The 22,510-nt window shown below is 52.4% G+C and overlaps 1 protein-coding gene across 6 annotated transcripts in view; it reads right to left on the bottom strand.

Moving 5' to 3' along the window:
* Positions 1–5,493: 5,493 nt before the first annotated feature.
* The window catches only part of Kbtbd12 (kelch repeat and BTB domain containing 12), a 35,620-nt gene continuing 18,603 nt past the window's right edge, over positions 5,494–22,510 (bottom strand). For 4 of the 6 annotated variants that reach the window (XM_077106204.1, XM_077106203.1, XM_077106206.1 and 1 more), the window contains 2 exons: positions 20,456–20,653; positions 5,494–6,560 (listed from right to left, as the gene is read on the bottom strand). In XM_077106204.1, the coding sequence (XP_076962319.1) occupies positions 6,370–6,560; positions 20,456–20,653 (389 nt within the window). In that variant the 3' untranslated portion in view covers positions 5,494–6,369. Of the gene's footprint in view, positions 6,561–14,039; positions 14,115–18,202; positions 18,378–20,455; positions 20,654–22,510 lie in introns of those variants that run through there. The other 2 variants (XM_077106208.1, XM_077106207.1) reach the window with 2 other exon arrangements.

The following is a 22,510-nucleotide window of genomic DNA, read 5'->3' as shown; positions in this document are numbered from 1 at the left end:
AAGGCTTATCAAACTATAGGCTCTGGTGCACGAATTGCATATTTAAAGAATGTGGGAAAGGGCTGGGGATGTGGCTCAAGCGGTAGCACGCTCGCCTGGCATGCATGCGGCCCGGGTTCGATCCTCAGCACCACATACAAACAAAGATGTTGTGTCCGCTGAAAACTAAAAAATAAATATTAAAATTCTCTCTCTTTCTCTCTTAAAAAAAAAAAAATGTGGGAAAGACCCCAGCCCTTTTTTATATTTTACTTAGACACAGGGTCTCGCTGAGGTGCTTAGGGCCTCGCTGTTGCTGAGGCTGGCCTCCACCTTTTGATCCTCCTGCCTCAGCCTCCCTTTAGGTCACTGTGACAAAATACTTGACATAGATCAACTTAAAAGAAAAAAAGGTCATTTGGGGTCCTGCTCCTCCTTCCCCCCGTCCCCCTCCAGGAAGCCACCATTCTTTTTTGGTACTGGGGTTTGAACTCGGGGACTCTTGACCCCTGAGCCCCGTCCCAGCCCTATTTTATATTTTACTTAGAGACAGGGTGTCGCTGAGTTGCTCAGGGCCTCGCTGTTGCTGAGGCTGGCCTCCACTTTGCAATCCTCTTGCCTCAGCCTCCTGAGCCACTGGGATAACAGTGGAGCGCCACTGCACTTGGCTGTAGACATTCTCTTCTATGTATCTTGTGTATAGATAATGTCTAAGGGGACTTTGTCGCTCATGGTGTCGTGTCTTTTGATCTCGGTGGCCCAAGCTGTATCCTGAGCAAGTTCTGCAGCTGCCGGATGGGCTCCCTGCCCTGGGCGCTGGTGGCATCCTGGTGTGTTGCAATGCTCCGTCGCAGGTAGCGCCTGCCATGCTCCATTTGGCCACCAGGGGGCGGGGCTGCTCCACTGACCCCCCGCCCTGCTGGCTGTGTCACTGTGTCACCGCGGGCTCTGCAGGAAGGCCATGCTGCGAGGAGCAGATGGGCAGGTAGCCCAGGGAGGGCCACCTGAGACGGAAGTTTAGCCCCAGGAAAAACAGACTTGCAGGACAGTAGCTTGGGCAGAATGAGACCCCCGGGGACAGGGAAGAGCTGCAGTGAAGGGGGTGGCGCTTGCTCCCTGGGACTGAGCCCTCTGGCAGCGCACTGGACCTGATGAGATGCAGGGAAGGGATTGCAGTCTCAGGTGTCCAGTGGGGACAGTAATTTCGCACCTTCCAAAGGGCTGGATCCCACCCCCCATCTCAAGTTCAAGTTCAGATTCTGACGGCAGCTGGTTTGTCCCCAGCTGAGCTGAAGTTGCTGAAATCCCTCCCTGCTCTGTCCCCTGATGCAGTTGACCTGGAGAGGGGCAGATCAGAGCCAAGACACCCTGGGCCAAGGTGCTGGCTGAGGGCTGGGTACTGGTTGCACCCCCACAGCTCTGGGACCAGCAGTCCCACTTCCTGCTCACCACAGGGGGCACTGGGTTTAGCAGAGCCGTGTGTTTATGATGTTCATAAATTTTGGGGGGAGTACCAGGAACTGAACCCAGGTGCACTTAACCACGGATCCCTTTTTATTTATTTATTTTTTAATTTTGACACAGGGCCTCACTAAGTTGCTGAGGCTGGCCTCCAACTTCCAATCCTCCTGCCTCAGCCTCCAGAGCCGCTGGGATCCTAGATGTGCACCATGGCACCTGGCTATAGTTTGGGTCTTAAATGCCCCCCCCCCCGACCCCAAAGTTCATGGCTTGGATGCCAGCCCACAGGGTGGCGGAAATGTTAGGAGGCGGATCCCAGAAGAATTGAGGTCATTGGAGGCCTGGCTTTGAGGGGACATGGGGTTGGGTCTCTTTCTGCCTCTCTTGGCTTCCTGGGAGCCAGGAGGTCGGCAGGTTTGCTGCCTGACCTGATGGGGGAACCCCAAAACACACAGACTCCCAAAGCATGGAGCCAACCAACCAAGGACTTCAATATCTGAAACTAGGAGCAAAAAAATTTTTTCTCCTTTATAAGTTGTTTATCTCGGGTATTTTGTCACAGTCACGACACGCTGCCTAGTACAGATGGGATATCACTATTGCTCATTTATGGAAGAGGATATGGCTCCCAGAGTAAGGGCAGGGCACGGGCTCCAGGGTGAGTGGTACATGAAGACCTGGGCAGCCAGCTTAACAGCTGCGCCCCACTTCCTGGGTGCCCCAGGATGGCCTCCACTGCCCAGCTTGGGGCTATGGGTGTCTGAGAAGGGGCAGGACAGTTCCAGACCCTGGAAGCTTCTATTTGGGAACAGCCCTGGAGCTCTGGAGCCAGGTCTGGCTCCCTGAGGATCTACCCTTCATTCCTGCATAGAGAGGCCACAGAAAGTTCTGGAAGTGGGTGTGACCTACTGGGGCCAGCTTACGGGAACCAGAGATGGCTTTAGGCAGAGTTCACACAAAGCTTGCTAGCCAGGTGTGGTGGTCACGCCTGTCATCCTAGAGGCTGGGAGGCTGAGGCAGGAGGATCGCAAGTTGGAGGCCAGCCTCAGCAACTCAGCGAGACCCTGTCTCTAAATAAAATATAAAAAGGTCTGGGGACCGGGCTCAGGGGTGAAGCGCCCCTGGGTTCAATCCCTGGCACAAAAAAAAAAAAAAAAAAAAAAAAAAAAAAATCTAGGCAGAGAGCAGGGCTTGCTGGGAAAAACCTCCATCAGGCCCAGACAAATGGAGGTTTCCTGTCCCCACCCCCTGACCAGGGATGACAGGGACCTGACCTGGTCATGTTGGGAGTAGGCCCAGGACAGCAACAGCCCAAGGCCCCCCCGCCCCACGGAGTGCCATCCTACTCTGATGGTTTGTCACACAGCAAATGATCAGAAGTCACTTGGTGGCCAATTAATGACGGTCCTTCTTCTTGTTGGACCTTTGGCCTCCCTGGCCACAGGGGGTCTCTGAACAAGCAGCAGGAGCCGCTGTGATCAGAGCCCGGGGCCCCTCCCAGGCCTGCTGCAGCTGACCTCTGACCGCAGGGCGGCTCCTTGTTAGCTCAGGGAGCCCTGGTCGGCCTGGGCCCATCTGCCCGGAGAGTCCATTATGCTAAGAAACTTCCAGACCTCTGACCACCCCTTTCTTATGATTTATCTTAAATCATCTTTTTTTTTTTGGATCGAACTCACAGGCAGTCAGCCCCTGAGCCCCCTCCCCAGCCCTATTCTGTATTTTATATAGAGACAGGGTCTCCCTGAACTGCTTAGGGCCTCACCATGGCTGAGGCTGGCCTCCACTTTACAATCCACCTGCCTCAGCCTCCCGAGTAATGGGGATGACAGGCGCGGGCCACAGTAACCAGCTGCTTTCATGTCTTTTTAGCTCCACTTTCTGGGCCATTTTCCTGTACAGTTGGTCCCCCTGTAGTGGCCTCCTCCTCCACAGAAAGTCTGAGCTGACCTTCTGGAATCTTCACCAGGGCTGATCTGAGGACTGTCAGCGAGAGAGTTCAGGGTGGGTAAACTCCCTGTTTTCGTGTCACCGTGTCCTATTGGCCACTGGCTGGGAAGAAATGGCACCCCAGTTGTTGGACGCCCCCTGACTAGCCTCTCACAAACACGTGTCCAGTGTAGTAGTTTGTAGAGAGGTGCCAACTGGCCTCTGGCCCTGAGCTGGGCCTCACAGAGACGTCTCCGTTCCTAAGATGACAGAAATGACCACCTGGACTCCTGGTGACAACTGCAGGGGAGGAAAGAGGGGAGAAGTTGAAGATTCTGTCACTGCCCTGTGGTGCCACTGGGAGGTAGTGAACCCTCAGGGGGCGGGACCTGGGGCGAGGAGGTTAGGTTATTGGGGCGGGACCTGGGGAGAGGAGGCTAGGTTATTGGGGTGTGTCCTTTAAGGTGGAACTTAATTTTAATTTACAGGGAGAGAGCCACAGCCTCCCATCTACCGATTATAGTGCCCACGGCTCCAAGTCTGGGTTCAGACCTCTGCGGAGTCTGCTGCCCCCACCCCCCTCGCCCTCCTTCAAATTAAACTCGGACCCCGGTGAAGCCCAAAGGCCCGCGTCTGTCACCAGCAGATTTATTGTGCACGTTTGCAGTTGAAGCATTTGCCCTCATTGAAGCCACCTGACCACGGTGGGTGGGCCCAGACCTGGTGGCAGCTGCAGGGCTTGGGTTCGCCCCAGCATTCAGATGACGTCCCCACTGTGTGTCCCAGGATCGTGTGTCCCAAAGAAAAGGGCCAGCAAAGAGCAGGAGTCTCAGAAGAGCCCTGTGGGGTCGGGACCACAGAAGGCCCAGGCTGGGCCCTGACAATGCCGGGCACAGGGGCGCGTTGCTTTTTAATGTCAGGATGGAAGTCAGACTAGAAGCAGGACAGGCTTCAGGGAAGCGCCAAGCAAGCAGGGATGAGGGGAGCCAGGAGGCCCGGGTCTGTTGGGACGTCAGGGCTTCCGTGGGACAAGGCTGGGAGATTCTGCCTCTGGCCAGTTCAGGCAGCTGCCCTCTGACCTCCAGGCGGGGGGCACTGACCCCGCTCTGTCTTCCCTCAGCACTTTCTGGAAAGTTCCATTGTGACGCTGCCCAGGTGAGGCCTTGCTGGAGACAGCACTGCACCACCTCTCGCGGGTGGGGACGGTCTCACCTGTGCCGCCCCCAAAAGTGCCCACTGACCATCACCCTGCCTTCTCCCACAGGAGGACCCTGCTCACCAGCCCCGGGGGCCAAGCACCAGGTCCTGGGGAGTCAAGGACCATCTCTGATGCGGGTCCCTTTCTGGAATCCTAAGAAATCCCCTGGCCCATCGGGTCCTGCTGTGTACACTTTGGGGAAATGCTCATTAAAATAAGAACAACGCGCTGGGCGCGGGGGCGCACCTGTCTTCCCAGCAGCTCAGGAGGCTGAGGCAGGAGGATGGCAAGGTGGAGGCCAGCCTCAGCCACTCAGCGAGACCCTGACTCTAAATAAAATATAAAAAGGGCTGGGGACGGGGTTCGGGGGTTACACACTCCTGGGTGCAATCTCTGGGACCAAAAATAAATAAATAAATAAATAATAAAAGCGACGACACAGCGACAGGTGGCCTCGGCCTCCCCCTCCATCCTCCAGGGCAGGAGGAGGACACCCTGGGGAGCCCTGTCCACTGCAGGTGCTGAGCAGAGTTGTTGCACCAAGGATCCTCCAGCAAGGCCTCCCAGACCCAGGACAAGGGGAGGCTTCCAGAATGTTCCAGGGGGATAAGAGCAGGGGTTCCCAGACAGGGAACCTGGGGGTGTGGAGGCCCTCGGAAGCTGATCCTCAGCCCAGACTGACCAAAGGAGCAGGCGGCCTCACAGGAGAAAAGGAAGTGGCACAGTGTGACCCTCCAGTCGGGAGCAGAAGGGGCGTTTCTTTTGGCGCCAGGGATTGAACCCAGGGACACTTAACCCCTGAGCCTGTCCAGCCCCTGTTTATATTTTATTTAGAGACAGGGTCTCGCTGAGTGGCTCAAGGCTTCACTAGTTGCTGAGGCTGGCCTCCACCTTGCGATCCTCCTGCCTCAGCCTCCCCAGCTGCTGGGATGACAGGCGTGGGCCACCAGCCTGGCTAGAATGAGCTCATTTCGAGTCACAGACCCACTCAGAGACCAAGCCCTGTGTCTTAGAAGTGCTGTCCCTTTCTGGCTACCCAGAGATCCACCCAGGTGTCAGGGACTACAACACTCTGGGGACAACCCTGAAGAGACTGACCTGGCCCCTGCCGTCCTAGGGTCTTCCTTGGGGGACAGCCCACACTGAGCCTCCTGGCTCCCCCTTTTCTGGGGGCAGAAACAGATTCCCAACAGGCTCCTTTACGGGGCCTGCCTCTCCTGCCAGGGCCAGCAGCTGGAACGTGGGGACACAGAGGACGGTCCTGACTTGTGCCTGTGCCCAAAACACCCCAGGGAAGTCACTGACTGACCCAGGAGCCCTGGGCAGCGCCGGAAGGAGCCGCAGAGGAACAGCTACCCAGACACATCTGCCCGGCGTCTAGGAACACGGATGGCAGTAAAATGAATGGACTTCCCGTGTCATTTAAAATGTCACCCCTAAAATACACTCGAGGGGTGACTCACTGGGCTCCGCTGTGGGCGGAAGCGGGCGATTCCACGTCCCCACACTGGAGCCTAGTGGGGGCTGGCGGGCAGAATCGTTCTTGCCAGGGCTGTTCCTGGACTTCCCTGCCTCAGGGCCTTTGCACGGCCTTTCCCATGACGTCACTGCGGGACCATTCTTCTTCCTCCTCCTACCTCTACCCTGTCAGCGGGAAGACCCTCGTCCTCCGGCTCCCGGCGCCCAGCACACGCTGCTCTGCACAGAGGTCACTATGCGCGCAACACACGACAACATGCCACCCTCAGCTGCCGCTGCCGGAGGGCGGGGTGATCTGCAGGAGGCCCAGCGGAGGCCAGGCAGCCTCACGGGCCTCGGTGCCCACCATCTTCCTCCACCAGGTCCGAGGGTGGCGGGATGAGGTCCCGGGGGTTCATCCTGGCCACCAGGCACACGTCATAGCTGTCGTGCATGAGGACGTTGACGGCCACCACATTCCACTGGTTCTCCCAAGGGTCCAGCTCCAGGATCTCTTTGGAGATGACCTCGTGGCGATCTGAAGGCCAGCAGAACAGGGGGACAGGGTGTCACGGGGACAAGGGGCTTAGGTGTCATCATCCCACGTTAAATGGATCTCCCCGCAAAGCAGGAAGCACCAAAAATTAATTAACAGCCGAGTAAAGATCCCTGAGTGGACACAGTGTCCCTAGAGCCACAGAAGCTAAGGAAGGCCATGTTATGGCGCCCACCCAAAAATTAACCAAACAGGAAAGAGGAGCACTATTTTTTTTTTTTTTTTGATACTGGGGATTGAACCCAGGGGCGCTCAGCCACTGAGCCCCGTCCCCAGCCCTTTTTTCTATTTTATTTAGAGACAGGGGCAGGACCTCGCTAAGTGGCTGAGGCTGGCCTCCAACTTGCCATCCTCCTGCCTCAGCCTCCGCGATACCAGGTGTGCACCTACTTAGCCACGGTACAGAAGGGAATTGAACGTGTGACGTTTTAGGTCTCTATGGGGGTCCTGGACCTAACCCCCTGGGGATACCCAGGGACAACTTTACTATGGAAATCCTAGTTCAGTGGGGATGGAGAGCTGTGCCAATTGGTTGTCGGTCACTGCAACAAAATACCTGAGATAAATAGCTTATGAAGAGGAAAGTTTTCTTTCGGCTCACGGTGGCAGAGATTTGAGGCCCTGGTTGGTGGGCCCTGTAGCTTTGGGCCTGGGGTGGCAGGTTCATCATGGTGGGAGCCAGCGGCAGAGGAAGCTGCTCACCTCGAGACAGCAGGAGGTGCACAGAGGAGGGGAGTGGGGGTCCCAATAACGCTGTCAGAGACACGCCCCCAATGACCTAACTGCCTCTCGCTAGGCCCCACCTCCTGGAGATGCCTCCGTCTCCCAAGAGCATCACAGAAGCCTTCAGGAGCACAGGGGCCTCTGGGAGACAGTCCAGATCCAAAACGCAGCAAGGGGGTAGCAGCAGGTGTGGGTCCACGTAGGTTGGGGACACACAGGTGACACTTGGGCTTTGCTGGCCCAGTGGGTTCAGGAGTGCTCTGAGACTCGGGGCTCGTTTGTCTCTTCTCTCCCTGGCACCTCCGCGGTGTGCATCCAGGTCTGAGGACATCCACCATTTTTATCTGATAACCGCAAGACCTCCTGTGTCATTCTTCCTAGTTTGCCGACTGATGTGACACTGGGTCCACATAACTGATCTGAAACAGGAACATTCTGGGTGCAGTGGGGGGCACCCGTAGTCTGAGGTCCTGGAGAGGCTGAGGCAGGAGGATCGCTTGAGCCCAGGAGTCCAAGGCCCTTGGACAACACAGAGACCTGGTCTCAAAAACCCAAACCAAAATCATCCAACAAGATGAGAGGAGTGAAGTCCCGTCTGCGGAGGTGACTCTGTTCTTATGTCCACGGCGAGTAACTGGACTCTATGAGGTGCTTCCAAAGTAGTATCTCAGTTAGTTCTCTGACAGTAGTATCTCAGTTAGTTCTCTGACAGTAGTATCTCAGTTAGCTCTCTGACAGCAGTATCTCAGTTAGTTCTCTGACAGCAGTATCTCAGTTAGCTCTCTGACAGCAGTATCTCAGTTAGTTCTCTGACAGTAGTATCTCAGTTAGCTCTCTGACAGCAGTATCTCAGTTAGCTCTCTGACAGTAGTATCTCAGTTAGCTCTCTGACAGTAGTATCTCAGTTAGTTCTCTGACAGCAGTATCTCAGTTAGTTCTCTGACAGTAGTATCTCAGTTAGTTCTCTGACAGCAGTATCTCAGTTAGTTCTCTGACAGCAGTATCTCAGTTAGTTCTCTGACAGCAGTATCTCAGTTAGCTCTCTGACAGTAGTATCTCAGTTAGCTCTCTGACAGTAGTATCTCAGTTAGCTCTCTGACAGTAGTATCTCAGTTAGTTCTCTGACAGCAGTATCTCAGTTAGTTCTCTGACAGTAGTATCTCAGTTAGTTCTCTGACAGCAGTATCTCAGTTAGTTCTCTGACAGCAGTATCTCAGTTAGTTCTCTGACAGCAGTATCTCAGTTAGCTCTCTGACAGTAGTATCTCAGTTAGCTCTCTGACAGTAGTATCTCAGTTAGTTCTCTGACAGCAGTATCTCAGTTAGTTCTCTGACAGTAGTATCTCAGTTAGTTCTCTGACAGCAGTATCTCAGTTAGTTCTCTGACAGCAGTATCTCAGTTAGTTCTCTGACAGCAGTATCTCAGTTAGCTCTCTGACAGTAGTATCTCAGTTAGCTCTCTGACAGTAGTATCTCAGTTAGTTCTCTGAAAGCAGTATCTCAGTTAGTTCTCTGACAGTAGTATCTCAGTTAGTTCTCTGACAGCAGTATCTCAGTTAGTTCTCTGACAGCAGTATCTCAGTTAGTTCTCTGACAGTAGTATCTCAGTTAGTTCTCTGACAGCAGTATCTCAGTTAGCTCTCTGACAGCAGTATCTCAGTTAGTTCTCTGACAGTAGTATCTCAGTTAGCTCTCTGACAGCAGTATCTCAGTTAGCTCTCTGACAGTAGTATCTCAGTTAGTTCTCTGACAGCAGTATCTCAGTTAGCTCTCTGACAGCAGTATCTCAGTTAGTTCTCTGACAGCAGTATCTCAGTTAGTTCTCTGACAGTAGTATCTCAGTTAGTTCTCTGACAGTAGTATCTCAGTTAGCTCTCTGACAGCAGTATCTCAGTTAGCTCTCTGACAGTAGTATCTCAGTTAGCTCTCTGACAGCAGTATCTCAGTTAGTTCTCTGACCGTAGTATCTCAGTTAGCTCTCTGACAGCAGTATCTCAGTTAGCTCTCTGACAGCAGTATCTCAGTTAGTTCTCTGACAGCAGTATCTCAGTTAGTTCTCTGACAGCAGTATCTCAGTTAGTTCTCTGACAGCAGTATCTCAGTTAGTTCTCTGACAGCAGTATCTCAGTTAGTTCTCTGACAGCAGTATCTCAGTTAGCTCTCTGACAGCAGTATCTCAGTTAGCTCTCTGACAGCAGTATCTCAGTTAGCTCTCTGACAGCAGTATCTCAGTTAGCTCTCTGACAGCAGTATCTCAGTTAGCTCTCTGACAGTAGTATCTCAGTTAGCTCTCTGACAGCAGTATCTCAGTTAGCTCTCTGACAGTAGTATCTCAGTTCTCTGACAGTAGTATCTCAGTTAGCTCTCTGACAGTAGTATCTCAGTTAGTTCTCTGACAGCAGTATCTCAGTTAGTTCTCTGACAGTAGTATCTCAGTTAGTTCTCTGACAGCAGTATCTCAGTTAGTTCTCTGACAGCAGTATCTCAGTTAGTTCTCTGACAGCAGTATCTCAGTTAGCTCTCTGACAGTAGTATCTCAGTTAGCTCTCTGACAGCAGTATCTCAGTTAGTTCTCTGACAGCAGTATCTCAGTTAGTTCTCTGACAGTAGTATCTCAGTTAGTTCTCTGACAGCAGTATCTCAGTTAGTTCTCTGACAGCAGTATCTCAGTTAGTTCTCTGACAGCAGTATCTCAGTTAGCTCTCTGACAGTAGTATCTCAGTTAGTTCTCTGACAGCAGTATCTCAGTTAGCTCTCTGACAGCAGTATCTCAGTTAGTTCTCTGACAGCAGTATCTCAGTTAGTTCTCTGACAGCAGTATCTCAGTTAGTTCTCTGACAGCAGTATCTCAGTTAGTTCTCTGACAGCAGTATCTCAGTTAGCTCTCTGACAGTAGTATCTCAGTTAGTTCTCTGACAGCAGTATCTCAGTTAGTTCTCTGACAGCAGTATCTCAGTTAGTTCTCTGACAGCAGTATCTCAGTTAGTTCTCTGACAGCAGTATCTCAGTTAGTTCTCTGACAGCAGTATCTCAGTTAGTTCTCTGACAGCAGTATCTCAGTTAGTTCTCTGACAGCAGTATCTCAGTTAGCTCTCTGACAGTAGTATCTCAGTTAGTTCTCTGTCAGCAGTATCTCAGTTAGCTCTCTGACAGTAGTATCTCAGTTAGTTCTCTGACAGCAGTATCTCAGTTAGTTCTCTGACAGCAGTATCTCAGTTAGTTCTCTGACAGCAGTATCTCAGTTAGTTCTCTGACAGCAGTATCTCAGTTAGCTCTCTGACAGTAGTATCTCAGTTAGTTCTCTGACAGCAGTATCTCAGTTAGCTCTCTGACAGTAGTATCTCAGTTAGTTCTCTGACAGCAGTATCTCAGTTAGTTCTCTGACAGCAGTATCTCAGTTAGCTCTCTGACAGTAGTATCTCAGTTAGTTCTCTGACAGCAGTATCTCAGTTAGCTCTCTGACAGTAGTATCTCAGTTAGTTCTCTGACAGTAGTGTCTCAGTTAGCTCTCTGACAGCAGTATCTCAGTTAGCTCTCTGACAGTAGTATCTCAGTTAGTTCTCTGACAGCAGTATCTCAGTTAGTTCTCTGACAGTAGTATCTCAGTTAGTTCTCTGACAGCAGTATCTCAGTTAGCTCTCTGACAGCAGTATCTCAGTTAGTTCTCTGACAGCAGTATCTCAGTTAGTTCTCTGACAGCAGTATCTCAGTTAGTTCTCTGACAGCAGTATCTCAGTTAGTTCTCTGACAGCAGTATCTCAGTTAGTTCTCTGACAGTAGTATCTCAGTTAGTTCTCTGACAGTAGTATCTCAGTTAGCTCTCTGACAGCAGTATCTCAGTTAGTTCTCTGACAGCAGTATCTCAGTTAGCTCTCTGACAGCAGTATCTCAGTTAGTTCTCTGACAGCAGTATCTCAGTTAGCTCTCTGACAGCAGTATCTCAGTTAGCTCTCTGACAGCAGTATCTCAGTTAGTTCTCTGACAGCAGTATCTCAGTTAGTTCTCTGACAGTAGTATCTCAGTTAGCTCTCTGACAGCAGTATCTCAGTTAGCTCTCTGACAGTAGTATCTCAGTTAGTTCTCTGACAGTAGTATCTCAGTTAGTTCTCTGACAGCAGTATCTCAGTTAGTTCTCTGACAGCAGTATCTCAGTTAGCTCTCTGACAGTAGTATCTCAGTTAGCTCTCTGACAGCAGTATCTCAGTTAGTTCTCTGACAGTAGTATCTCAGTTAGTTCTCTGACAGCAGTATCTCAGTTAGTTCTCTGACAGTAGTATCTCAGTTAGCTCTCTGACAGCAGTATCTCAGTTAGTTCTCTGACAGTAGTATCTCAGTTAGTTCTCTGACAGCAGTATCTCAGTTAGTTCTCTGACAGCAGTATCTCAGTTAGTTCTCTGACAGCAGTATCTCAGTTAGCTCTCTGACAGTAGTATCTCAGTTAGTTCTCTGACAGCAGTATCTCAGTTAGTTCTCTGACAGTAGTATCTCAGTTAGTTCTCTGACAGCAGTATCTCAGTTAGTTCTCTGACAGCAGTATCTCAGTTAGCTCTCTGACAGTAGTATCTCAGTTAGTTCTCTGACAGCAGTATCTCAGTTAGCTCTCTGACAGTAGTATCTCAGTTAGTTCTCTGACAGTAGTATCTCAGTTAGTTCTCTGTCAGCAGTATCTCAGTTAGCTCTCTGACAGTAGTATCTCAGTTAGTTCTCTGACAGCAGTATCTCAGTTAGCTCTCTGACAGTAGTATCTCAGTTAGTTCTCTGACAGTAGTATCTCAGTTAGTTCTCTGTCAGCAGTATCTCAGTTAGCTCTCTGACAGTAGTATCTCAGTTAGTTCTCTGACAGCAGTATCTCAGTTAGCTCTCTGACAGCAGTATCTCAGTTAGTTCTCTGACAGTAGTATCTCAGTTAGCTCTCTGACAGCAGTATCTCAGTTAGCTCTCTGACAGCAGTATCTCAGTTAGCTCTCTGACAGTAGTATCTCAGTTAGTTCTCTGACAGCAGTATCTCAGTTAGCTCTCTGACAGTAGTATCTCAGTTAGTTCTCTGACAGTAGTATCTCAGTTAGTTCTCTGACAGCAGTATCTCAGTTAGCTCTCTGACAGCAGTATCTCAGTTAGCTCTCTGACAGCAGTATCTCAGTTAGTTCTCTGACAGCAGTATCTCAGTTAGCTCTCTGACAGCAGTATCTCAGTTAGCTCTCTGACAGCAGTATCTCAGTTAGTTCTCTGACAGCAGTATCTCAGTTAGTTCTCTGACAGCAGTATCTCAGTTAGTTCTCTGACAGCAGTATCTCAGTTAGTTCTCTGACAGCAGTATCTCAGTTAGTTCTCTGACAGCAGTATCTCAGTTAGTTCTCTGACAGTAGTATCTCAGTTAGTTCTCTGACAGTAGTATCTCAGTTAGCTCTCTGACAGCAGTATCTCAGTTAGCTCTCTGACAGCAGTATCTCAGTTAGTTCTCTGACAGCAGTATCTCAGTTAGTTCTCTGACAGCAGTATCTCAGTTAGTTCTCTGACAGCAGTATCTCAGTTAGTTCTCTGACAGCAGTATCTCAGTTAGTTCTCTGACAGCAGTATCTCAGTTAGTTCTCTGACAGCAGTATCTCAGTTAGTTCTCTGACAGCAGTATCTCAGTTAGCTCTCTGACAGCAGTATCTCAGTTAGCTCTCTGACAGTAGTATCTCAGTTAGCTCTCTGACAGCAGTATCTCAGTTAGTTCTCTGACAGTAGTATCTCAGTTAGTTCTCTGACAGTAGTATCTCAGTTAGTTCTCTGACAGCAGTATCTCAGTTAGTTCTCTGACAGCAGTATCTCAGTTAGTTCTCTGACAGCAGTATCTCAGTTAGCTCTCTGACAGTAGTATCTCAGTTAGTTCTCTGACAGCAGTATCTCAGTTAGTTCTCTGACAGTAGTATCTCAGTTAGTTCTCTGACAGCAGTATCTCAGTTAGTTCTCTGACAGCAGTATCTCAGTTAGCTCTCTGACAGTAGTATCTCAGTTAGTTCTCTGACAGTAGTATCTCAGTTAGCTCTCTGACAGCAGTATCTCAGTTAGTTCTCTGACAGTAGTATCTCAGTTAGTTCTCTGACAGCAGTATCTCAGTTAGTTCTCTGACAGTAGTATCTCAGTTAGCTCTCTGACAGCAGTATCTCAGTTAGTTCTCTGACAGTAGTATCTCAGTTAGTTCTCTGACAGCAGTATCTCAGTTAGCTCTCTGACAGTAGTATCTCAGTTAGTTCTCTGACAGTAGTATCTCAGTTAGCTCTCTGACAGCAGTATCTCAGTTAGTTCTCTGACAGCAGTATCTCAGTTAGTTCTCTGACAGCAGTATCTCAGTTAGCTCTCTGACAGTAGTATCTCAGTTAGTTCTCTGACAGTAGTATCTCAGTTAGCTCTCTGACAGCAGTATCTCAGTTAGTTCTCTGACAGTAGTATCTCAGTTAGCTCTCTGACAGCAGTATCTCAGTTAGCTCTCTGACAGCAGTATCTCAGTTAGTTCTCTGACAGCAGTATCTCAGTTAGCTCTCTGACAGTAGTATCTCAGTTAGCTCTCTGACAGCAGTATCTCAGTTAGCTCTCTGACAGCAGTATCTCAGTTAGTTCTCTGACAGCAGTATCTCAGTTAGCTCTCTGACAGCAGTATCTCAGTTAGCTCTCTGACAGTAGTATCTCAGTTAGTTCTCTGACAGCAGTATCTCAGTTAGTTCTCTGAACACTCATTGAGAGAGATGGATCATTTTCTCCATTCAGCTGGTCCAAGGAAGCTGATTAACTGGCCTGAGGATTCATGGCTGCTGAGGGGCAGTGTCAGGATCTGAATAAAATGTGGAAAAGACGACGTTGAGGCTCTCGGGAGTGTGAATCTGGAGCGGGTGCCAGATGGTGATCAGAAATCCTGTGAGTTGTGTTAGGCACGGGTGGGCAGATCAGAACATCCACCCGCCAGAGACGGAGGCTGCAGTATTTATGGGTGGTGTGGCCTGGTTTTGGGATTTCTTTTACATACTCCAGGAAAAAAATAGGTTTGAGGCCCAGAGAAGACAAGAATGGCCAAATCACAGAAATAGTCTTGATTATATTATTTTGTTATGCTCCATATATAAATATCTTGTGACAATTATGAAGACAGAAACCAACCCGCACAATTAAATTTAGAAATCAACTTGGGAAGGGCCAACAGGTTAGCAATGATCCTAATCAGAAGCTTGATGTATTTCTCGATTTCGGGACGGGGAGAGGGCTTTATATCTTTTAATGTAATTTATTTATTTATTAAAAAATATTTTCAAAATATTTATTTTTTTAGTTGTAGTTGGACGGACACGATAACTTTATTTTATTGATTGTTATGTGGATCAAACCCAGGGTCTCGCATGTGCTAGGCAAGCGCTCTCCCACGGAGCCACAACCCCAGCCCCTTAATGTGATTTATTTTTAAAATATCCCAATGCATACACTAGCAGGGCTGAAACTGGAGAATTTGAAAGTGCTACAGACAGAATCATTTGGGCCAAGCTGAAATATTGGACATATTTGAGTTTCTTTTGTTGGACGTAGAATTCCTTTTGGGCTGTGTGGGGTGGTGCATGCCTAGGGGCTCAGGAGGCCGAGGCAGGAGGATCTGATTGATTTTCACTTTTAAATGTCTTCTTATGTATCTGAGGGTACCAATTCCCCCTCCCCATTTTTTATTGGTGCATTACAGCTGTACAGAATGATTCTTACGTGCACACAATACACAATGTGACAATATGATGTGGCCAATGTCACTCTCCCGTGCCTCCCCTTCTCTCCCTCCCTCCCTCCTAGTTCTTGGCCCCTTTGATTTTTACGAGATTCCCCCGACCCCACCTATCTTTCCTTTTCCCTCTCTGGCCTCCACACATGAGAGAGAACATAAGATCCTGGACCTTCTGAGTCTGGCTTATTTCACTTCACATATGGCCTACAGTTCCATCCGTTTACCGGCAAATGCCATCGTGCCGTTCTTTTTTACGACTGAGTAATATTCCACGGTGTACATGTGCCAGTTTCTGTCTCCACCCATCTGCGGATGGACACCGAGGCTGGCTCCACGGCTTGGCCACTGTGAACTGAGCTGCTGTGATCAGAAGGTTCCTCGTGTGGTTCAAATCTCTCCAGTTCGTCCCTTTAGGCTGGACGTGCGTGTTGACCCAGGACCTGTTCACAGTGGTGGCCTGAGTGGGAAGGCGAGTGCGTGGGACCATCATCTTGCTGCAGGTTCCCGGGTTCCTGGGCGCTGGGCGGCCTGTCTGGCTGCTGTCGTCACTGACCCACGGCGAGGGTGAGCCGGTGGAGATGTCCCACGAGGGACTGGGAAGGGATGCGCTGGGGTCGACGTGGCTCAGAGGTGGGGCACCTCCCCAGCATGGGGGAGCCCTGGGTGTGACCCTGGCATCACCAGAACAAACAGAGAGACAGACAGGGAGGGTCTGGTGTGCAGTCTGTTGTCCTCTGTGTCGGTGAAGCTGACCCTGGTGATTCTCCTGTGTGACTCCTGGTGGCACTAACAGGAGGACCACACTCCACAACCTGCTGTCCCACCCTGTGACCGTCAACCCCCTGTGGGGCCGAGTGTCTTATGCCTGCTGGGAAGAATTGATAAATTCTATTTAATTTGAATCATCTTAAATTAGAGTATTTAAACAGAGACGGCTGTTGTGTTGGTCGGCTCAGTTCTCAGATCTTTCTTTTTGGTCCCAGGGATGGAACCCAGGGACACTTACCCGCTGAGTCCTGTCCCCAGCCCTTTTTGTTTTTTATTTAGAGACAGGGTCTCCCTGAGTTGCTTGCTGAGGTGCTGAGGCTGGCCTCCAACTTGCGATCCTCCTGCCTCAGCCTCCGGAGCCAGCGGGTGACAGGCCTGGGCCACGGCGCCTGGCTCTCAATCTCTTTTTGTTCTCATCATCTTATCCGTTTGGTCTGTTGGTTTCTGAGCGCCTCAAAGTCCACGTGTCTTTGTGGATTCACATTTGTCCCAGGGTCGTGCTTCCTGGATCAGGGCTCTTGGTAGCGATGACAGAGACCATGTCACTGGCTGTGACAAAACGGAAGCCACTGGGAAGAAGGCACCTTCCAGATGGAAGCCAGGTGCAGGGGGCCAGAGTGCCATCGTGTCCCTCCATATTGCCAGCTGCTGTGGCTGCTGGACGCGACTGTTGTCCCCATGAGTCCCCAGAGTGAGAGGCTGGCCAGCCCAGCACTGGCAGGGTCTGTCGAGGGACCAAGGAGGAGGGCGCCCACAGCCACCTCCCAGCGGGAGCCAGTGCCTTGTCCCAGCAGGAAAGGTTGGGGACTTGGGCCAGGGGGGCAGAAGGACGTCACTGTTCAGTGCGGCTGCTGCGTCCTTGTCCCACCGTGGAGATGAGGTGACCTTCTCCGGCTCACTGACGCTGTGCTGGGGGCTCTGTCCTTTGGCAGTGACCCCTCGGGTCTGTGTAGTGGGGGAAGGCGTCCAGGTGTCCTTCAGATGACCCCAGGCTGGGGCTCCAACCACCGTGGTCAGTGGGCTTTTGGTCACCTGAGTGTTTACTGAGCAAGTTTTTCTTTTCTCTTTCAAAAATTTCTTTTTGGTGCTGGGGATGGAGCCCAGGGGTGCTTACCCACTGAGCCAAATCCCTGGTCCCTTTTATTTTTTATTTTGAGACAGGGTCTCGCTGAGTTCTTGAGGCTGGCCTCCAACTTGGGATCCTCCTGCCTCAGCCTCCCCAGGGGCTAGGATGCCAGGTGCGCACCACTGCGCCCAACTTTATTTTTTGTTTTGAGACAGTGTCTTGGCCTTTTCACTGCTGTGGCCAAAGGAGATGACAAGAGCCTCGTAGATTTATTTGCTGCTCATGATTCAGAGGTCTCAATCCGTTGATGGCTGACCTCATGGCTCTAGGCCCAAAGTGAGGCAGAACATGATGGCAGAAAGGTGGGGGACAGGAACTAACCGCTCAGGACACGGCCACCAGGAAACAGAAATGTGCTCACCAGGGACAAAATATGCAGCCAAAGGCTTGCTCCCACTGACCCTCCTCCTCCAGCCACCCTCCACCCGCCTGCAGTCAGGCCCAGGTGACCCGTCAGAGGGACAGTGCGCTGATTAGTGAAGACGCTCACGACCCGCTCACTCCACCTGGGAACTTCCTGGCAGGCTCACACAGGGGCTTTGGGGACACCTCGTACCTGAACTGCAACAGGGCGTTGCTAATTGGTTGAGGCTGGCCTCTAACTGGCGATCCTCCTGCCTCAGCCTCCTGAGTTGCTGGGCACTTCTATCCACTCTTACCCTTGAGGACTCATAAGCAAGGAACAGGGCTGGCCTCGGGGCGACCTGCTCACGTGGGGCTCAGGTTCTTAATGTGTCACCACACCGACAAGGGCAGGCCATAGCCTCAACCCCACCCGCCGGCTCTTCCCCCTCACTCAGTGTCCCCCAAACCCTCACACGCGATCCCAGAGCTCCTCAGGACCCCTGGGCTGCTGCCCGGTGACGGCGGTCCTGGAACAATCCCCATGAAGACGGCCCCGGTGTATCATGGGTAAAGGAACCGCGTGGTGTCGGGGGTCAGTGATGGGGGCTCAGGGCCAGGCTGGGGCTCCGAGGTGAGGCCCTGGGCTGGATCCTCGGCATCACGTAGAACATAAACCGCTAAAGGCAACGTGTGCACCTTCCGCTAAAATATAGACATATTAAAAAATAACGGGGTGTCACAGAGATCCCCCGGGGGCACGGGGACGGCTGCCTGGGGACGGAGCCGGGGTGTTCAGGCTGCTGGGCCACCTGGGGATAAGCTGGTGAGCCTCGTTGTGGTGTCACTGAGCGCAGTGAGCCCAGGACAGTGCCCCCCACGAGCGTCCGTCCCTGGACCCTGGGGACCGCTTTCCCCTGACTGGCTCTTGGGGAGGTGCTGACTCGCTGTTTGGGTCAATCGAAGGTTTTATTGAGGACATTCTGACCAGTCCTCATGAGGCCAGGGAGAGATTTCCTCCTGGTTAGAGGTGCGCAGCCGTGGGGTCTTAGCAGGGGACACTGGGGACACAGGACGCGCCCTCCTCTGTGCACTGGTCTCTGGTGAGGTGGCAGGGAAACAGGCCGTCCACACCCACAGCCAGTGTGTAGGAGCTTGGAGGCCATCTGGGCTCTGGCCTTATCTCTGTCTTGTTGATTTATTTTTTTTAATTTTTACTTTTCCTTCCTTCTACGTCCTGATTTACTTTAATTACTGTTTGGTATTTTTCTTTTTCTTTGGTCCTGGGGAGTGAACCCAGGGGTGCTTAACCCCTGAGCCCCGTCCCCAGCCCTTTTTCTATTTTATTTAGAGCAGAATCTCAGGGCCTCGCTAAGTGGCTGAGGCTGGCCTCCACCTTGCGATCCTCCTGCCCATTTCGCTAGTTGTCATGTGGTCCGTTGCAGGGGAGGGGACGTGGACGTTCCTGGACCATGCTCTTGAGCACATAAGCATCGTGACAAAAGGCTGTCTAGCAACTTTCTCTGGCCGAGCATTCAGTTAGTTAAAGATCCCACATTTCCCACCAGATAGAAGGAAGGGACGTGGGAAAGCGCTTGGGATCCAGGGTCCCTGGTGCTCCGAGTAACGGCTGGTGAACGGACTCCTACTAAGGTGTTCGGGGCTTACTCATGACCAATATGGCTGCGGCATGATGGGCTAGCACAGAGGAGAAGCGGCTCTGGGGCCGGTTATCATGGGCTGTCCACTGTGCCCGGTGTGGGGGACGGCAAGTCGGTCACTGAGGCCCAACAGACGGGCTTCCCGCCCCTCCACACTAATGACCTCCATCCTTCCAGACAGCCTGACCGCTCTCCTGGATTCTCAGCCTTCTTTTTGGTCAAGAGAAAGTGGGGCAGCTGGGGAGGGACAGGAATCGAGGTGACCAGAGCGTAGGGAGAGGCCAGCCGAGTGGGCCGGACAGCAGGGCCTCTCCCTGGACAGCTCAGATCCTGGTATCCCGGCAGGGCTTGCGGCTGTTAGGCCTCCCGGCTCTGCCAGGCTTCTTGCTGCCCTGGTCCTTTGAAGAACAGATAAAGAAAAAGAGAGCGGGGTGCAGAGGCCCACGCCTGTCATCCCAGGGACTCGGGAGGCTGAGGCAGGAGGATTGCGAGTTGGAGGCCAGCCTCTTCAACTTAGTGAAGCCCTAATCAAGTCAGCGAGACCCTGTCTCTAAATAGATTATAAAAAGGCCTGGGGACGGGGCTCAGGGGTTGAGAACTTGTCTAGCATGTGTGAGGCCCTGGGTTTCAGCCCCAGAACCACGTAAAAAAGGGCTGGGGTTGGGGCTTAGAGGTAAAGCGCTCGCCTAGGATGCTTGAAGCACTGGGTTCGATTCTCAGCACCACGTAAAGAATAAAATAAAGATTTTTTTTTTTTGAAAAAATCAATAAACAAAATAGAGGTATTGTATCCGTCTAGAACTGGAAATATTAAAAAAAAATGAGCTAATCCATGGCACTTGATTCATGCATCTCTCCTGCTTTATGCTGAAGTTCTTATCATTATTCTGTTGTGTATTATTTGCTTATTAAACAAAGGTCGGCCTAGCACGAGGCCCTGCTCTGCAGTGTCGGCCTGGGCAGGACGACTTTCTTTCAGAACATGAAGTGCCCGGAGCTCTGTGGCTGTCAGCGAGGTCACACTTAGTCTATGTGGCAGTACTGGGGTTGGACCTAGGAGTGCCCTCCCCCTGAGCCCCGACCCCAGCCATTTTTATTTTTTATTTAGAGACAGGGTCTCGCTGAGTTGCTCAGGGCCTCACCAAATTGCTGAGGCTGGCCTCCACCTTGCAATCCTCCTGCCTCAGCCTCCCATGTCTCTGGGATGACAGGCGGGAGCCTCGGGGCCTGGCTCTCCCTATTTTAACATCTCTCCCCCTCCTATGATTTCCCCCCCCTTCAAGTTCAAAGCTGCCCTTCGGGGTCTGTGTGGTTGGTGTCTGCCGTGTGCCGGCCACAGGAGGAACCAGGACCCACTGAGGGTGGCCCACACCTGGGGGTGAGGATACTCCCTTAGGTGAACGTGGAGCCCCAGTGCACAGGCCTAGGGACTCGCTCAGGGTCACCGAGCTCCAGAAGCCTGACTCATGCCAGTCTGGCCCTGCTCCGGGGCGGGGACCCGTGTGACCGGGCGGTACCTGCTCCGTGGAATCCCCCGCAGACGTACAGCTTGCCGTCCACGGCGCCTGCGCTGCTGGCGTTGGTTCGGAGGGAGAGCAGGGGACTGGGCATGGGCGGGCCCTCCCGCCAGAAGTCCCCGTCGGGGTTGTAGATCTCCACCACGTCCAGGCACTTCCGGACCTGGCCCTTGTCTCGACCCACACAGCCGATTCCCCCTGCAGAGAGCGACCCAGGAAACGGACGGTCAGGAAGGGCGAGTCCACCTTGGCAGCCACCTCGGCCAGTGGGGTCTGCCCCCCAGGCTCCAGGACGGTGGCTCGTCCCTTTCCCGCCTGGTGCTGCTTCTGAGATCATGTTGCAGCAACAGTGATGTCTGCCACATGCTCATGGCCAAATTCAATGTCACTTGTTTTCTTTTTGGTCCCAGGGATTGAACCCAGGGTGCTTCACCCCTGAGCCCCGTCCCCAGCCCTATTTGGTATTTTATTTAGAGACAGGGTCTCCCTGAGTGGCTTAGGGCCTTGCTAAGTGGCTGAGGCTGGCCTCCACTTTGCGATCCTCCTGCCTCAGCCTCCTGAGCTGCTGGGAGGACAGGCGTGCCTCTCAGTCCGCCCAGTACTCAGCAAGTCCACGGAGCTGGAGGTGAGGGCTGGTCTCCCCACCACCGGGGCTGAGCCTGGGCACCAGAGCTGCTGGGGACAGCTGTGGAGATGAGTCCTTTTCCCCTTTGCTGACCGTCTGGCCTGTGTCCCGTCTCAGTGGGGATCCAGGGACGGAGGCTCTGAGCCCAGAAGGCTGCTGGCTGCGGGGCGTTCCCTGACTGGATCAATAGTGCAGCCCAGTGACCACGCGGAGTCTGAGTGGCTGAGTCCAAGGAGGGCGACTCTGGCCTCGGCTGACCACACAGCTGCTGTCCCCGGGCCCCCATTCAGGGAGGCACCGAGAAGGTTCTCAACGTCACCCAAAGCGGAATCTCCTCCCTGTGGGGCGAGAGGCCTAGGGCGGGGCTTCAGCCACAGCTGGACACCCCCAGGGAGGGACACCGGGACTTAGCTGTGCCATCCCGTAAGGGCCACGGGGATGCTCTGCGCTGGTTCACATCCTGACCTCCTCAGGGACCAGCAGGTCAAGGGTGAGCCACAGGGGGGTCAGGTGGAGGCCCACAGAGCACCCACATCCTCCATGTAACTCACAACCTTCACAGCAGAGCCCCTGGGAAAGGCTGTCCCCACCAGACACAGAAAACATGGGGCGTTACCTTGTCCTGTGGAATTTTTGGAAACAACAAACGATGTCACTTTTGTTGTCCTGTTACCAAAAGTGTATTCATCTGGGTGCGGTGGCGCACGCCTGTGATCCCAGCAGATGGGGAGGCTGAGGCAGGAGGATCGCAAGGTAGAGGCCAGCCTCAGCCAAAGTAAGGCCCTGAGCAACTCAATGAGACCCTGTCTCTAGATAAAAATATAAAAAGGGCTGGGGACGGGGCTCAGGGGTTGAGGGCACCTCGGTTCAATCCCTGGCACCAAAAAAAGTGTATCAATGACGACGTTCGTCCCTTGGTCCACAATCTGACCCTGTGCTTTCTCGCTGGTTGATAGACAGTTCACGGGCTCCACTTGAGGGGTGGTGTGTGTGGGGGCTTCCTGGGTGTCCCCTCTTTGTTCCTGGCCACAAAGGCGGGACCCACTCCCTGTGTCCCCCTGGGTGTGATGCACCATCAAGGACTCAGGGCAGCAGACGTACCCAGAGAGCACACCCTGAAGGTCGATGAGATGAATGATCAGACAGAGGCTCCATCTTTATTAATGAGCCACACCGGCCTCCCAGGGAGACCTCCCACGACAGCCATCCTGGGGTGGGGGACGGGCACATCTGTGGGGCTTCAGTGGGGTCTGGACACCTCTGAATGTCTAGTCCATGTGCCCAGAACCTGTGAGCCTGACTCTGATTGAAAAACAGGCGGATGGACAGACAGGCTCTTTCCAAGTCACCTCCCAACATCCCAGATGCAGAACAGAACCCTGGGTCGGAGACCAGGACGGGAGGGGACACTGCTCCCCACCTTCCTTCAG

The sequence above is a fragment of the Callospermophilus lateralis genome, chromosome 20 (assembly GCF_048772815.1).
Source record: "Callospermophilus lateralis isolate mCalLat2 chromosome 20, mCalLat2.hap1, whole genome shotgun sequence".
In the NCBI taxonomy this organism is placed as follows: domain Eukaryota; kingdom Metazoa; phylum Chordata; class Mammalia; order Rodentia; family Sciuridae; genus Callospermophilus; species Callospermophilus lateralis.
The sequence above is the reverse complement of the archived record's forward strand: the minus strand, read 5'-3'. Positions and strand labels throughout refer to the sequence as shown.